This window comes from Plodia interpunctella, chromosome 19 (assembly GCF_027563975.2).
Source record: "Plodia interpunctella isolate USDA-ARS_2022_Savannah chromosome 19, ilPloInte3.2, whole genome shotgun sequence".
In the NCBI taxonomy this organism is placed as follows: domain Eukaryota; kingdom Metazoa; phylum Arthropoda; class Insecta; order Lepidoptera; family Pyralidae; genus Plodia; species Plodia interpunctella.
Window position 1 is genome coordinate 4,756,982 of NC_071312.1, and position 17,177 is coordinate 4,774,158.

Sequence of the window (17,177 nt, forward strand, 5' to 3'; positions counted from 1 at the left end):
ATACTTATATTTTGTTTTGAATTTAAAAAGGTTTATTAATTGAGAAGATAGATCATCTAAAAGAAGATCGCCCAGAAAAATATTTTTCATATTGTCAAATATTTAAACATATGTCATCATTCGACAATTTCCAAAAAGGCCGCATTATTCTTAGCTTTCATGTAAATAGCTTGTATTTCGAATAATCTCATAAATTCGGAGCCACTGTCACAAACAAGTAGAAAAGCCGTCGCTCGAGTGGAGAAGCCGCTTACCGACATTATCGTCTTATAAATGAAACCCCATTTAGACGTGACATAATGGAGACAATGCACGCCGATAATATTCTCTAATCGTATTACGGACAAAGCAAGAGAAACATTAATCTACACAATCGCCAGGTAATCCGGTGACTGGCAGGTTGCTATTAACACAATATTCCCATACGTCACCGCTCCATACTCGATCAATTCCGAGCAAACCGGATACATCGCTCACTTTGTTTCTTACGAACACACAATTAAGATACTGAAGCAGCAATATAAGCAATACATCATAAATTGATGATGTTCTGTGAAGTTAGGGGAGCGGTGGTGCAGCGGCTGGGGAGCGATGCGCGAATATCTCGGGCCACGGTAGTCTGCTACGTGTCGTAGACGCGGTTGCTACGCTGTAGCCGCGCCCGCTACGAGGCTACGACACGCGCGCTTCAATGGACACGTGTGTAGACACTACTTAAAATAATTTATAATAGACAAAAGTAAATTTTGAAAATATTATTTTGTTAGTGTATAGAGTAGTATTCGCATAAGTATATAATTAGGTTGGTTGTGCATTTTTAGTTGGATAAAGGTAATTTGGATATGTTACATTAAATACTGACAAATAATACGCCTAACTTCAACGAGTGCAAATGTCTATTTTTTATTCACAGTTAAAGTATGTTATTTTTTTAATATTTTTCGCTTTCCATTTATAATTATAAATAAATAAATTTATAGATATTTTTTAGATTTACAAATAGTGACATCGTTGTTGTTCAGAGTCAGACTGTTTAAAATGCTTAGACATTTCTACAATAAAGATTTTTGTATTTTGATTCAAACGGCAATAATAAAGCTTTTAATACCTATCTTGTTCATAATAACATCATTTTAATTATATGACCCAACCAAGTTAGATATTTATCATTTGTTAAGTAAGATAATTAAAATGAATGAGACAGTATTACTCACAGACAAGGATTCTAATAAGTTTTCTGACAAATTACCTCATACCAATCAACAAACCTTGTTTTATATTACTAAATTGTTGTAAATGGGTTTGTTTATATTATATTTATATTGTCACTGAGGTCACTATTTAAATTTTGTAGTTACTTTGCCCGACAGCCGCCTTTTCCTTTAACATTCATCGACTATTATGATAAAATGTACACTACTACATACACTATGTAGTTAGTGTAGGAAGTTCTAAAGATACAGCCATCACTTTGTTATTCCCTATTGGCCATTCAAGTACGTTTCGATCTTCTATCGAAGTTAGAATTGAGGAAAATTGCTTCAGAGAACTTCCCGCGGCAATAATCATGAAACGTATTTGCTGATCTACATAGTACGAGCGCACACAGACAAACCTGCAGGAAAATTGAAAAGACACATTACTTTGGGAAACCCCAACACAATCGCCTATGATGGCAGCTCCCCATGAGAATACTGTATTTCCGATAAGGAACCCTTTCGATTATCTGGAATAAAGTAAATGTCAATAAGAAATTCACGCTTATTTTCATTCGATTAACTTTCATATTTTTATATTTTTGTCACACATTTTGACCTTGTTTTGACACAGAAGTGCAAAAACCATTTCACATTTTAGGTGCTAAACATGTGTTTCTTTTTATGTATAAAATCTATGTTTGAGTTGTTGAATACTATTTCAAAAATGGTGGCCGAAAATTGATGATACTTGAAACTCTGAAAAAAACTTCGACGGAATATTTCATAAGTAATCAATTGAACTTTTGTCAATGGCTGGTGCAGACTGAATGCATATTCAATACAATCCACACGGATACGTGCTGCTTATTAATACAGTCTGCACCGTCCTTTAACATACTATTTTTCAGATCTCTGAAACATTTATATTATAATTTGACAATCTAGTAATATAAAACAGTGCAATAGAACAGTGCACAAAATCACAATGTATTCTCCGATGTGGTTCCTGACGTTAGTGAGTCTTCTGATGATGGATTTTAGAACTGGAGCAATTCAACAAAAAGGTAAAAACTTTTACAATACTTATTTCCTATTCCATTTTTAATATAGACATAACGAGGGAGTACAATATTAAACTTTCTCTAATCCATTTCATAATTTACTTCATAAATTTAATTTTGTCGATTGACTGGTATATTTTTGATATTTTATACAGTCCTATGTGAAATACCTAAGTGTACATTTTTTATCTATACTAATGATTTATAATGTTTGATCTTTATGGTAGATCTATATATCATCAATGGTTTTGGATAGTAGTGACATAGTTAAAATTAACTTACCTAAGTACTTTACGTCTCTAGATATATATACCATAACAATATATCTTTAGAGATACATATTACATACCAATATGTAACCTACGCGAGTTAGTGTTACGCCTGACTGGTTACCTATTTATTTCACATCAGTCAAGACAACACAAATAGATTAATGTACTATAGATGTATATGAAGTGAGCAAAAAGGAAGATTCCTGCTTTTATTTGAAACGCTACCTATGTTAAATTTGTTTTCGTCTTCAAAGAGAGGAATTAAATTCAGCACTCAACTGGATAGGTCGAGCTCCGTCCGTTCCGAAATAAAATGAACGATATCCTACGTATGTACATCTCGTCTATAAAATGAAACGAATACTTCTGTTATCTGTTTTCAGATAACAATTTACTCGCAAACAAAATAAAGATATGTATATTTTCAAAAATATGTCATAATTCTAGTAACATTGTAAATGCGAACATTCGGTTTCATGTTTGTTACTCAATCACGTGAACGAAATCACGTTGTTGAAATTAATCTAAGATTTACACATACGGGCACATTCTTGAATACCACAAATACAATCTTGAATAGCACATAGGTTATAGTTTATCTCGGAAATTTCTATGGAAGCGGAGCTCTGTGACATATATATAATGTTAGGATTATAGTTTTATTTATCCTATATTGTAATGTATGTAGTACCTATATAGAAGGCGAATATTGCAGCAATAACCAGCCAAGGTCTAAAAATTGTCTGGAAAAGCTCATATTATTCCCTTAGTAGAGTACAGCTAGAGTAATAAAGCACGATTTCGGTGTAAAAAAATACCGGCGCTATAGATTATTACGTTTACACAAGAAATAAACATATTTTATACATTCCAATAAATATACTTTGTCTAACGAGTTTTGACGGGATTTAAATAAATTGATTATTTGCAAAATATATAGTCATGTTTATATTCGAGTCAGTAAAAACGAAGTCGATCCATTAAAAATCACAGAATGCGAACTAACACAAGGTATAAATAGAAGTGGCATAGACTTTTGTAGCTAGCAGACATAAGCTCAGACTCTGAACTCTCTCAATCGAATTTAAATTTTTATTCAGATTTGATTTTTAGTAAACGTTAAATTTTATTATTTGAAAGTCAGGAGTGGTACTTCTGCTTTATTATAGTGAACTCTGCGCATAAAACGATGTTGCCAGGCAGACGGGCTAATTAATAAACACGCGTATTGTGTGAATAGAAGTTGGTATCAGTATTTACATTGCGAGTATCGTTGCAGAATAAAGAGATTATACAAGTGAATATTTGCCTGTCCTGTTAATGATTTACGTTCCTTTTTCCTTTCACGGACACCAATTGTGACACAAAATAAGTTTTAAAAAAGGGTTAAAAATATTTGATTTGATAATTGATAAACTAATAACATATTGAGCTAATTAGACAATTTAGCGTTATGTATGGGTAAATTTATTTATTAAACTAATAGTCGGTTGCAGTAGTTAAAAAAAGCACCATAGAGTTACTTATGGAATTCTATAGTCCTCTATGTCAATACAAAAAATCTGAATAATAATATTGCTGCGATTTGACATGGAAGATGAAAAACCAATATAATTTTAATATTATAACCAAATTGTCCACCAGGACCCCTTACCTAGAATGGATTGCTATCACAGATTACACAGAATAACAATCGCATAACGTATACAACGTGCGATTGTTATTCTGTGTAATCTTTATTTTGCTTCGCAAACTCGTTAAATTTTCATGGCAATGATATCCAAACACCAATTGTACTCAGCGAAATGTGGGACAACTTCCAACCGCGGCTTGTGGTTATGAAAATGTTCAAACAAAACACACGAGTGTAAATACCTAGCACTAGTTACTTTTGTTGCGTCGCTTTTAAGGGAATTAAAGGATAAAGATCTGTCTGATGAATCCACGAATTTTTCAGTGTCTGAAAAGTTTTCTGAATAAAAGTTTAGCTTAACTTTTATTGCTGAAGGTATATCTCTAAAAACAGTGAAACTGACCTATAAAGATAATGATATACAGAATAGCCATAAAATAAATGTAGTATGAACATTATGCACTACAATAATATTGAATAAATGTGAGCTAAGCCTTTTAATGTGACTTCAACTAAAAATTAAAACCTATCGGAGAAAAACCGTTATGAAGCTTTTCCCCTATTCACTCGAAAACTTTCTTATCGAGTGTATTATTGCTAACACTGGGGTTAAATTTCATTTCAATTGCCAGAGTCACAAGACTATTACGACTACCTACCAACATCTAGTGGCAACACTAGTGACGACTACTAGCGACGCGTACTTACGAATTACGAGGTACGAGAGCGTACCTCGTAATTCGGAAGTTGCGTCGTGCTGCTCTGCTATGCTCCATTGTTTTCTATATTACATGAATAGAATATGTCGGTACTATGTATTTATGTATATTTCCTGCGCTGTCCTTTAACGGACTTCAAAACAACGGAGCACCAATGAGCAATGGGGCTGCGCTCTTACTCGTAGTTATCTACGCCATAGCTCTCGTAGACGGTCGTAGCTCGTAGACGTGTGCGCGGAAAAGCTATATCACGCGCGTGACTTCTCTACGCGAAAAGAATGGCTTCTACCAAATAAATACTAATGTGGGAAAGAACTGGGATTTATATTGATCTGTCCTGATTTATCATTTAATTTTGTGACTAGATGTTCAATAATTAATTGATTTTAAGAATAAAGAGTTGTTACTCCAAAATATCTTATATAATGTTTATTGAAGAAAAAAAACATTTTTGAAAGCTATAGTAAGCTATGCTAGTTATACTAGAGCTGTATTTTAAAGGATATTTTTTAATTAAATAATAAAATAGAATACGAAATTGTGTTGTTAAAATAGACACTAACGTAAACACAAGCAAACATTCAAGACAATGGCTCTTACCCATCTCAGTCTAGCAGATAATCAGAATTATTATTAGAAAAGTTGTAGTCTAAGAGTATCTGGATTCGCGTATTCTTGGAAGAGGCGAGTGCTCACTGTCGCACTTTGTCAAGTTTGACTAGAGCTAAATTTACTTCTTCTGAGGCTTCGCTGTGAATTTAAATATACTCTGAATTATTTGTAACGTCACAAACTGATGTCCGCGGCCGCTATGCCCGCGACGAAAAGCAACCTATGTCGCTCTCCACATAAATAAAATATATATGTGTATTAAAACTGTTATAAGTACTTATGTATACATGTATTAACTCATTAACCCTGATATTTATCAAGGTTAGTTAGTTATATACCTGTAGTTTTTTTTTCAGTAATTGCAAAGTGAAAAAATAAATCAAAATGTATCTTTAGAGCCATGCCCCATTGGTCAGTCGCGCTCCCTTATTTTCTATAGATTTTGACACTGACGTGTGTTGACACTTCATACAAATTTGCGTTGTTCTGTGTTGTATGTCGACGGATCCATTATAAAACAAGACATTAGGGCCATTATAAAACGAGACCTATAAAGTATGTCTAGACGTGGGTCATGTCTAGACTGATTAAATACTTTTGAAGGTCAATTTTTATTCAACAAAGTGTTTTTGGTTTCGTTAAAATGCTTTTTAATTCACAGCTGAGAAATTGTACTTATTTTAATTTTAACAGAAATAAATTTCTCGACTAAGTCCGTTGCCGAAAAATATACAATAATTTTTCACAAAATTGTTTAATCCTCTTACAATACTGAGATGTTCAAATAAAGCTTTTAGTTCAATGATTTAATTTTTCCTTAAAAAGTCCTTGCATTGTGGCCGTGTTTTATAGTATGGTGTTAGGTGTTAAAAAGATAATGAAAGATATACAGGATAGCGTTTTAACCAACGCAATTTTTACAAAAGGGCTGGATGACAGATGACGCGAACAAGAGATAGAAATTAAAATTATATTTTAACAGATTTATTACGGACTGTAATTAAGGTTGGTGCTATTTGGTCTCCTTCAAAACAAGCAGATTTTGATTTTGGATGTATGCTTATTGTTAATGATTTGTTGCTAATATGTTTATACATCAAATAAATGTTTTTTTTATTTCAAAATTTTCAGCAAAAAATGCGTTTTTTTTTCTTTTATATACAAATTGACCGATCAGCTGAACGAATTCTGTACAGAAAATATACAAAAACGTTCTATTAACATATTTTTAATTTCTTGTGTTTCAAACCCTGTTTGATTAAGTCGTTAAGTACAATTAATATGTATATATAAAGACAAAAAAGTATATGATAAGATGAAATTGAATATACCTGAAATTCTACTCTTTTACTTCGACTTTGATTTTGCAACGCGTGAAGCACTTTGGTGCCCAAATATAAAATTACATTCCTTAGTATACAGCCTAAAATATCTATAGAGAATCCCTATCTGTCTAGAAAGTATCCAGTGACAAAGGCCTTTCTCAGTGTCACACCTTCACTGTTGAGTTCAAAGAAAAGAGATAATAAAATGCAGAGAGCGCTCTAGGCACTTTAAGGCGCATCTCCTGGCTGCGACACTAGCCGGGACACTTCACGTGTTAGGGAGAACTTTCACTACAAAATGATGGTCTTCTTTTAATTTTTTATTAAAGCGTCGCCAGTTTCTTGTTTGTTTAAATTTTGTACCTTGTCCACAAAAAATAATCTCAATGCGGTTTGATGTAGGGGGAAGTAATAACAGTGTTGTTTACTAATTAAAATATAGCCACAATAACCTATAATTATCAATCAATTTTAAAACATAAGTATATTTGTCGAAGAGTTTGTTGTGGGTTTTACTAAAGTGAAGCCGGGTCGAACGAATATTATAAATCGTTTGTTTGTTAACTCTTCACGCTCTATCTGCTCAACCAATCTTTCTGGAATTTTGCAATAGGGTGCGTTTGATCCCGGAAAAATAACTGTTCCTCTGAGAATTTACGCGGGTGAAGCCGCGGGCAAAAGTAAATAATAAAATGATTTATTTCAGAAATAAGTTTCGTAACATCTCATGCAACAGACAACAACAAATATGCTTATGAGTAGTTGGAAAGTCACTTTGTAAGTTTGGAGTGTACTCGAGACTTAAGTGAACAAGTTAGTTGTTAACCTCTAGAGTTATAGTTATTGTTTACAAAATACATACTAATAATATAAATACGAAAGTCTATCTGTCTGTCAGTTCCGCTTTCACGGTTAAACCGCTGAACTGATAACTTTATATGGAATAACTGAAGGAGAAACTGATCTGAAAATGAATCATGGAAGCTTTGTGATATACAATAACATACCAATGTCATTAGAGATTTTAATTTTCCCACCGATCCCGCGGCTTAAGTATATAAAGCGGATAGGCAGCAACAGCATTCATGAAGAGGGTCGACGTAAGGCAGGCTTCCAGTCGCAAAATCACGAAGTATATTTATAATTTAAAAGTTAGGTACGTAGGTACGTTAACCAAGGACTTCGGGGTGTTATGGCCGCGGAGTAGTATCAGTAGCCAAGATGAGAAGAGAGACAATTGTTAGTTATTTTTGTGATAAATAATAACAATCTTCTTAGCCATAAAATAATATATGTTACAGTTCAAATATACGTTTCATGCATATACGTAACCTTAAGTAGAATTAAAACATGCTAACCTATACGATTTAGCAAAAATTCCCTAGACGAAGCCAGTCTCGTGGGTGATAAATAAATTGAATGAACAATTCGAGTTATTGCTTTAATAATAATAATAGTTGAAATAAACAATATATTTGCTATTTACTCTCGGAATCTTAAGACCATTTACCGGTCTGAGTAAATACAGACTTTAGTCAAACATGACAAGTTTTCACCTCCGCCGTCAACTTGGTCCCTTGAAGTGAGTGGGCATTTTAGAGAAAAGTTTCGTTCCCAAGCTCCCGAAACTTGTGACCGATACAGTATGTAAATTCTCACAAAACTTTGTTTTCAAGATTCAGGGATGCCAATTAAGGGAATACTAATCAGCGTTAAGTAATGCAAGTTGTGAGGTATTTTTGATTTACCTTCTTCCTGACAAAAATAATAATATTTGAGGAAAAAATTAAGAATAATAATTAAATAGCCGCTTCGAGCGCTGGTCGCTTTTTGACTTTACAATTTTATTTTGGGACGATTGTAAAAATAAGCATTATGATCTGATTTCTATGTAAAATAAAAAAAAAAACAAACAGCAAAAAAAAAACGGTTACAATGGGTGTTTTTATCGTTTAGAACGATCTCTGCCAGAAAACCAGAAGAAAAACAAATTATAAAAGGCGAGCCTTTTATAATTTGTTTTTCATTTTTACACCTTTATTTTTTTCAAAAGTCTGTTTTTGTCTTTTCACGAAACTGGGCGATGTTTGGCCTTTATTTTATGCATGCGTATAAGGATCTTACAATACGAGTACATATCTAACTAAACATATGCCTAACGGTCATCTTACAATATTTATATATCAAAAACCATAGGATCAATAATAAAGAAAAAATATTTGATCCAAAACCCTTGGTTTAAGATGAAATAGATTGATTTGACTTTCCTATCTCTATTCTATATAGTGTAACGCTGTTATCATTATAGTTTTCGAAAATGGAACTAATTCCTTGTTGACAGATGAACCGCGGCGTTGCTATTTGTGTGTTGCCAGCAACACAACTTCCTGCGACCAGCCGAGCAGCGTGACTACTGTCGAGTGCGCCGGACCCTGCGCCACAGTCGCCGTCGCGCCCAGTGAGTTATGCATCATTAAGGTGTTAAGAATGCTAGAATTACAGGATAAAACGGCAGGGATGTTAAGGAACTCCGTAACCGTATCCGAAATTATCGCATCCGTGATAATGATCCGTATCCCTAACCGGACCGTAATAAAAGTTTCGGATGATTTCAGCTAGAAGGTTTTTATTTTTTAAATTCCTTAAAAATCCCACATCACAGAAATTATCTAAAACTAATTGCTAACGATAATCCGTATTCGAATCCGGTATACCAATTATTCCTGTATACATATCCTATCCATATCCGAAATTTCATTTCGATAACAACCCAAACAAGTAAAAATCGACATGTACCTATTTAGAGGTAATGCATCAAGTGAACTAATGCTACTCTTAAGTTACTAAAGAAAGGACAGAAAGTTATTAACTAATTTTATCTAGTATATGATACGGATCATCCGTATCATGGAGTGTTGTGTAATTCATACATATTTCTGTCAAATTACACGGGTGCTTTGGGAGGCTTCGAGGATTTAGTTTATTAATGAAATTTATAATGGCGAGGCGAGATCTACCTCGCGAGACTCAACGTGTAAAGGAAGTGTACTAAGTGGTTTGAGTAGATTACGTAATTAGGAGCTTATCCATCTTGTTTCACTATAGTATTTGTTACAAGATAGTGTATTTCCAGTAATATTCTTTATACGTATACTTTACACGGTTGTTTTATGTTTTTAGATATTCTTGTAAACTTCCGTTAGGGTATATAACGCTCTTGTCTATAAGTATATGTTTTTTTTACAATTGGAGATAACTATCCGACCTCACTTAATGGCAACTACCATATTCACACTCACCGTAGCATCATAACGAAGTGTTGTTATTGCAGACTTCACCTCGTCGCTGCAGTGCGCCGCCGCGGCCGCGCGCGCCCCCTGCTCGCTAAACTATTCAGGAGCGCTCCAGCTGACCTGCCTCTGCGACGGGCACCTCTGCAACGCCCCCCTGCCGACCCAACTAACAAACGACCTACTAAATTTCTCCGCCAACCTCCCCAACAAAACTGCTGACCTCACGCAAACTTTCTTCGAAATTTACTCCTCTGCTAACCTCACCGACGAACTTTTTAAACCTACTACTAAGACGCCTTTGAATATCACTGCAGTTACTACAGTCAGTACAACTACTGTTACTGCTAAGACGACTGTAGGACATAATGAGAACGAGATGGCTCCTCGAGCTGAACCACTAAAGCAAGCTACGGCCCCGTCTGATGATGATGAGGATGAAAGTGAAGGCAGCGGTGCGTACGAGGAGACGCGTTCCCAGAGACACCCGGCCTCCGCACCCGCTGCACCAAGCTCTTTCCTTCCTGCAAATGAAAACAAATCACCGCCTCTTTTCACACATCTATTCTTAACAACACCTTTTATCATGTACGTCATAGTGTAGATATCCCAATAGACAATTTTAGATAAACATATAATTAAGTATCTACAATAAAATACAATGTTAAAACATAAAGTAAGTACCCCAGAGAATTTAAACTAATGGTAGTGTTTACCTATCGGGAACAAATAACAACTTTTGTAATTCTATTAAACTTAGGTATCATTAGTGTTTTCCAAATCTATGTAAAACATAGTTGTATAGAAAGTCTTACAGAAAGTTTAATTAAAGTGAACTGAGATAAATCCAATAAATTAAATTATGTAGGTAAACTTTCTTTTTTGAAGTATTATTTTAGATTTAGCAATACCAAAAAATAATGTGACGTGAGCGAGCATATGACTGCATCTCGTTATTTTCGTGCACAAAGATGTTTCATAATCACAGAAATGTGTCGGCAGGTGGCATTGTACAATATTCACACAATGCCGGCTAGAGGATCAGCGTCACGTGTGGAAATGGAAAGACGCCTTTTGCTTTGTGTCCGCCGCGCCAACACAAACGTTCCCACATCATAAATGTACCGAGCGCTTCGGGTTAAGGCTACATCTCGTCTCGGTGAAAGACAGGGATTTGGACTGACGTACAATGGTTCTTAGGCTGCGGTCACGAAATAAGCGAAGGCAGAGACACGATGGGGCGGAGAGTGTCAGATAGAGCCCAGCCCCATTGCTTTTTCCATTTCCTTTCGCTACATTGACTTGAGCTTCGTCGATTGATAACGCAGAACAATGTTGTAACACGTCAATATCAAGACCTATATAAAACAACGGAATACATCGGAGCGTCAACACGTTGCGTCGGACAACGGAGCAATGGGGTCGGGCTCTTACCGTACGTTTCGTAGCAATACTTTTAGTGTAGAAGACTGCGTTGAATCGTCGATCTTCTCCTTATAGTCGCATTCCTCGCATGGCCATTATATGGAATGTAACACACACATCGACTTTCTGGGCAATATTTCTTGAGTCGTTTGCTATTGTCTTCTCCATATCACACACTGCTAATAAATATCAACCAGAGTGTAATTTGAAATAGACCGGTCACCGTTCAGTTCAGTAAAATTTTTGCATCTTTTCAACATAGATGAGCTTAACTTCAGACGATTGCACGGATTGTGATAATAATACCTACGTGCCAAATGAGACGTTGTAAATATATGTTTCCTCAATTGCGTAATGTTATTACCTATATTATAAAGTAGGTAGGTGAAACACATGATAAAACCCTGAATTGAAGTTAGTAATTATATTCTAAATCTTTGGTAAGTAGGTAAAGGTATGACTGTTACGAAAACTTATTCTGTATGAGTTGAAAAGACCAACTAAAATTTTTCATTATAAAATTCATTCTTAACGACTGCACATTTGTTTCATGAGAAAAAGCACATAAGAATATATATTATTATTTTATATTGCACTAGTAGCTAGGCACCTGTAGATAGATACATTTTTAAAGTAATGCTCAAACCTTCTGCATCAAATTGTAGTGTAGTACGTAGCATAATGTGGCGTAAGTAATATTATTGTAATAAAGTATTAATAAAGAGTCCCATTTTCACATGACGACCCTGCCGGGATAAAATAGAAGTTCTATGTATACATATGGTTTTGCTACATATTACACTACAAATTAAGTATTTTTAAAATAAAATAAAATACGTAGAACGTCAACAGAATTAGTTTGAATTCACTCGTAGGTATTTCTAGTAGACATATAGTCAATTATGTACGTAATTCTGAGTGTGGAGATGGATTCATTGTTTGGAGGGAATGTTGTTGTGATCATCAATTAAATATATTACCAGATTCTTGTCTTTTATTTATTCCTTAGTAAGTGAAACTTGAAGTCCGATTGATTTAAATACAAAAATTAAAGAATATCCGAAATTTTAGATGTTCGAATATATCCATGTTCACAATATTTAATAAACTCAGAAGCCGATGATATTTTTCTATATTTTTTTTTATTAAAAAAGAAATGAAATATTTTTTAATTCACATGACATATACTTGAAACTCACAAAATATGAAAATTAACAAAAGTTTCTTCTTTGCCATACGTTTAATTTATAAGTTTAATTCCTAAGTACTCACATTTTATCACTTCCAACACGTTCGCGCAAACAACGATAAACCCATCCAATTAACTTTCTCGGCTGTATTGTATGTACTGAGAATTATTACAAAATCAATTCTCGTTATGACCTTATTTCCGATATCTTTGTTGAATAATGCTTGTGAACTTTTAAGGCTTCGTTGAACTTTCAAATATAAATTTACCTTGCATTTATGGGGTTTCTTTGATATACAATAGAATTTAATTTATAATAATTAATAATTTGTTTAAAGAAAGTTATATATAGTACGTAATATCACCGTAATATTCCAATATCTTTGGAAGTACCTATCTTACCTAAATACCAGCTAACCTATAATGAATTTGAGAATCGAAGCACCCACCTCTATCTCATCATTAGCCACCAACCAGAACACAAAATTGAAAAGTTTAATAAAATATCAGAACTCCTGAATATTTTCAACAATTAAGATGTAAGTAAATTTTTTAAGTAGGTATATTTTATTCAATAAATTGTAATAACTTCAAATCGCTTATTTACAATTCATTGTATATACAATTGCATGTTAATATTTCAGAATCTCTGGGTACGCTATATTATTGCCGTCTGTCGCTCGCAGTCTCCTCTATTTGTTTTTTGCGAATATCAGAAATGATAGCTACAGACTCCCCCATGCCCCCGAAGCCTTGAGTATTAAACCAACTGGCGAGACAACTAACGTTTACCCTTGCCATGCCATATATGTTAAAACCACGGAACAATAAAAGAGAGGTTAAAACGATAAGTAGTTTGTGATTGTGTGCGTAGTTTTTACGCGTGTTGTCGGCAATGTTTTTTGTGTATATTGTTTGTCGAACATGTCGTAATAAAAATTGTATTATTAAGCAATTACCTCGCCCTGTACTAAAAGTGGCATTCAGAGATCAAAATAATAAAATCTATGACATATTTTGTGATCGCCTCCGCGGGTGGTTTAACACTCAAAGCCTCGAAGCGACCCCACTTTCAATTCTAATTTCGAAACAAGCACGTTGATGCGCTCGACTGGCTAAAACAAAATGAACATCATTTTTAATCATGGAGTTTAAAATTAGTTCTCTTTGAGGTGCCACGCGCTCGCAGCAGTCTGCTCAAAGAGGAAACCGACAAAAAATCTGTAACAATTACCCTTTAAGAGAAAATGAGGGAAAACAATATTAACAGAGTCTGTGATTTAAACCGACAATTGTCTATTATGAAAAGTAATAGACTTTTTATCACAAAAGCCAAGGAAGAAATAAAGCAATTATTTTATCGGCTTTTGTGGATTTCATTTGCTAGAAATATCGGGAATTTCAATAGATGTTTCAAAAGGCCCAAATAGACAATATTACACGGGACGCTTATGCAGGATAGGTAGGTCATTATCTATACGAACCAGTAGCCTACAATATTTATTTCATTTTCTATAAAAAAGAGAAAACTAGCTGAGGGATCCTGGTAGAGGAAATAAAGACAATGCGTCATCGCGCTGCTGTACAACTTTATACACTACTTCTCTCTTTGTTTTTCCTCTTCTTTAGATGATACAAATGTATTATTATGTTGTCTCAAAAAGTTCGCTCAAATTAATAAAAAGACACCATTTAGAACAAATGATAGTGAGAAACAAAAACGACATAATTAAAACTGCTTTTCATCAAACTTTAATCCCAGAAAACGTCCCGGAAATTCACTATTTTCTTAATAAAAGTCTGGAGAAGCGTCCAGTAAGAAAATTTTCACGTAATTTGTTGTGACCGATTCAGAATTGAATCATTCATTGACTGCAGTGAAGCTCGCGAATTAAAGACTTCTCGCCCGTTAGAGAATTTCAATTAAGTTCTGTGAAATCTTTTGATCCTTAAGTTTTTGATTCGTTTAACTTATTACTTATTCTCTTCTTTCTTCCTCTATAAATGTTTTTCAAGATTTGCTTTTTAGTATACCATTTAAGATTAAATAAAAGTATTTAAACTGTTATTCTCGGTGGTTATTACAATGTGTGGTTGAACTGTACTATGTTATGTTTCCAGTAACATATAAACAAAATTTTAAATAAAAATATTAAATTACCAAAATTTTGTTCAATTTGAGAGTATTCGTAAAAAAAGTTAACCGTAGCAACGTTTACAGCCTGTGTGAGGCAAACAATCGCGGTTTGATAGTTATAAGACTTACAAGGGAGGAACAATGTGGCGGAAACTTCTTTCATTGCTTCGCTGAGCATTTTATATCTCGAATGCTGGCGACCGCTGCCGCCTTCGAATACACTTTTTTTGCATTAACCGCTTATCTATCCAACGAATCTAAGTATTTAGTAGATATCTTAACTACTTGTGTAGTGTAGTAGTACTTAAGTAGTGAATATTATTATGAATGCGAAAGTAAGTTTGTTTATTTGTTACCCGTTCACGCTTTAATCTATTCAACCAATACTCTTGAAATCAAACTTTCCATACATGTAGTTAAAAATACAGAAAAGAACATGGGACTCCATCCATACCGGAAAAACAACTGTTTTCTTGAAAAGTCACGCGGGCTTCGGTAGTGAATTTTAATGGTATTATTGATTATTATCCACGTATTGGAAATGGTAATAACAATAGCATGATCTATTTATTGTATTAAATCACAAAAATATAATTGTACCAAATGGCATTCAAAGATGTTCGTGTCTATACGGAAACTGGTCAACATGGAATTATCCCTGATTACAGTTTCATTGAGCAATTAGGCCAATAATTCCGTCTGCAGCTCCGACGGAGCTCGAGTTGTTGCACCACAGATTATATAGTTATATCACAAAGTATCTATATTGTTCCACCGCTATTTACTGACATTATAAAGGGAAACGTAATTCTGAAGTCGTTGGAACGCGTTGAATGCCAACCGACTAAAGACGAGACGACGAGACAGTAGGTTGATTAATTAATTTAAAGTATTTTTAGCAAATAAATATATTAAGGACAGTGTTATATAATAAAAATAAATATAAAATATTCCGCTCTCGTTTCTGTCGCGTTTCGATACGATACCGCCAGAGGATTATTCTGATTTCTAATATACTAGTTAGTAAGACAACTTATGTATTTCGAACCGTGACCAGGGATTTGATCATGAAGGTACGACTGGATAAACATACATATACATTTAAAAAGTATGTACAACAAACACATTCACATTTAACTCCGTTCAAAATAGTATATGGTAAGAAACAAGATGATTAAAATAAAAAAATAATAATATATATTGTACTAATATTATGGTGAAGCTTAAAAATTCAATTCCGTAAGCAATCTGCGAGCCATTTTCATTTAGTATTATTTAAATAGCACCACTGCGGTTAACCTATAACGGGGTTGGAAATAAAATATTCACACCACATCGCTCGTATAGTATGAACTTTTGAAATTCGAAATTTTACGTTTCACCGATGGGTTATGTCCCGGTGCGGCTTTTTCTTAACGAATTCAAACCTCATTTCGCGGGATAAGTTTTTCAATTTACTTTCCGTTTTCCGCCTGGGCGTGTGCACCATTGCGCACATGATGCGAGTAGTAATAAATAAAATGACATCAAAATTATAAAATACATTTCTAACTTTAGCAAACTCGTAACCAGAAAGCTGGGAACGGCCTAGCACAAAGGGCCGGCATTGTCATTCAAATTAGCAATACTGATCCTCGACAAAAGTTTGTAATAATGATCGTATTTATGTAATTTTGTTCCATTACTTTTAATGCCTCACTGTTGTCGAACTCGAATACATGCCGACGCGAATGCGTGAACATTGCGTAGTTAGCATGAGTGCTTTTATTAACCGCAATGAAAAACCAGACCAACCGAATATATCCGCCAAAGTTTGGCCAACTGTTTGGCGACCGTGTGGAGCTGCCATAACAAAATAAAATAAAATAAAAAAACAACTTTAGTGTAAATCTGTGTAAGGGACATTTAGGTGCAAGATTCCTTTGTCAATATTAAATTATATATCTTACATATTCACATTATAAGTAGCATTAAAATAATTTCTTTAATGCTACTTATAAGATGTATCTAATTAGGTACCCGTTAAAGAAAAGAAAATAAAAATTCAAATTGATTTTTCTTTCAACAAATACGAGTACAAATATCATAGTTACATTGATAATAGTGTTGCAGTAATAAAAGCTAAACAATTTTTAGAAACATGATTCACATTAGGTACTACTTATCGGCACAATGTCTTTTTGAACTAACACATATGAGAAGGAATGTGATGCAGGGCAGTGCATCTAAAATTACCATTATATTTGAAGTCAAACCGCATACTAGCTCACAAATGTAACATACTATTTTCCGTTTTCACTCAAATCGCAGCCATT

The 17,177-nt window shown here is 34.1% G+C and overlaps 1 protein-coding gene across 3 annotated transcripts; it reads left to right on the top strand.

Annotated features, from left to right (window-relative positions):
* Positions 1-624: 624 nt before the first annotated feature.
* On the top strand, positions 625-12,514 carry LOC128678450 (uncharacterized). Of its 3 annotated transcripts, none has more exons than XM_053760021.1 (4): positions 625-739; positions 2,108-2,263; positions 9,163-9,279; positions 10,153-12,514. In XM_053760021.1, exons 2-4 carry the CDS (start codon positions 2,185-2,187, stop codon positions 10,713-10,715), a joined length of 759 nt encoding a protein of 252 aa, XP_053615996.1. In that variant the 5' UTR covers positions 625-739; positions 2,108-2,184; the 3' UTR covers positions 10,716-12,514. The 3 variants fall into 3 exon arrangements, with proteins under 3 accessions (XP_053615996.1, XP_053615997.1, XP_053615994.1); XM_053760022.1 differs by having other exon boundaries at positions 629-699; XM_053760019.1 differs by having other exon boundaries at positions 635-831.
* Positions 12,515-17,177: the final 4,663 nt, after the last annotated feature.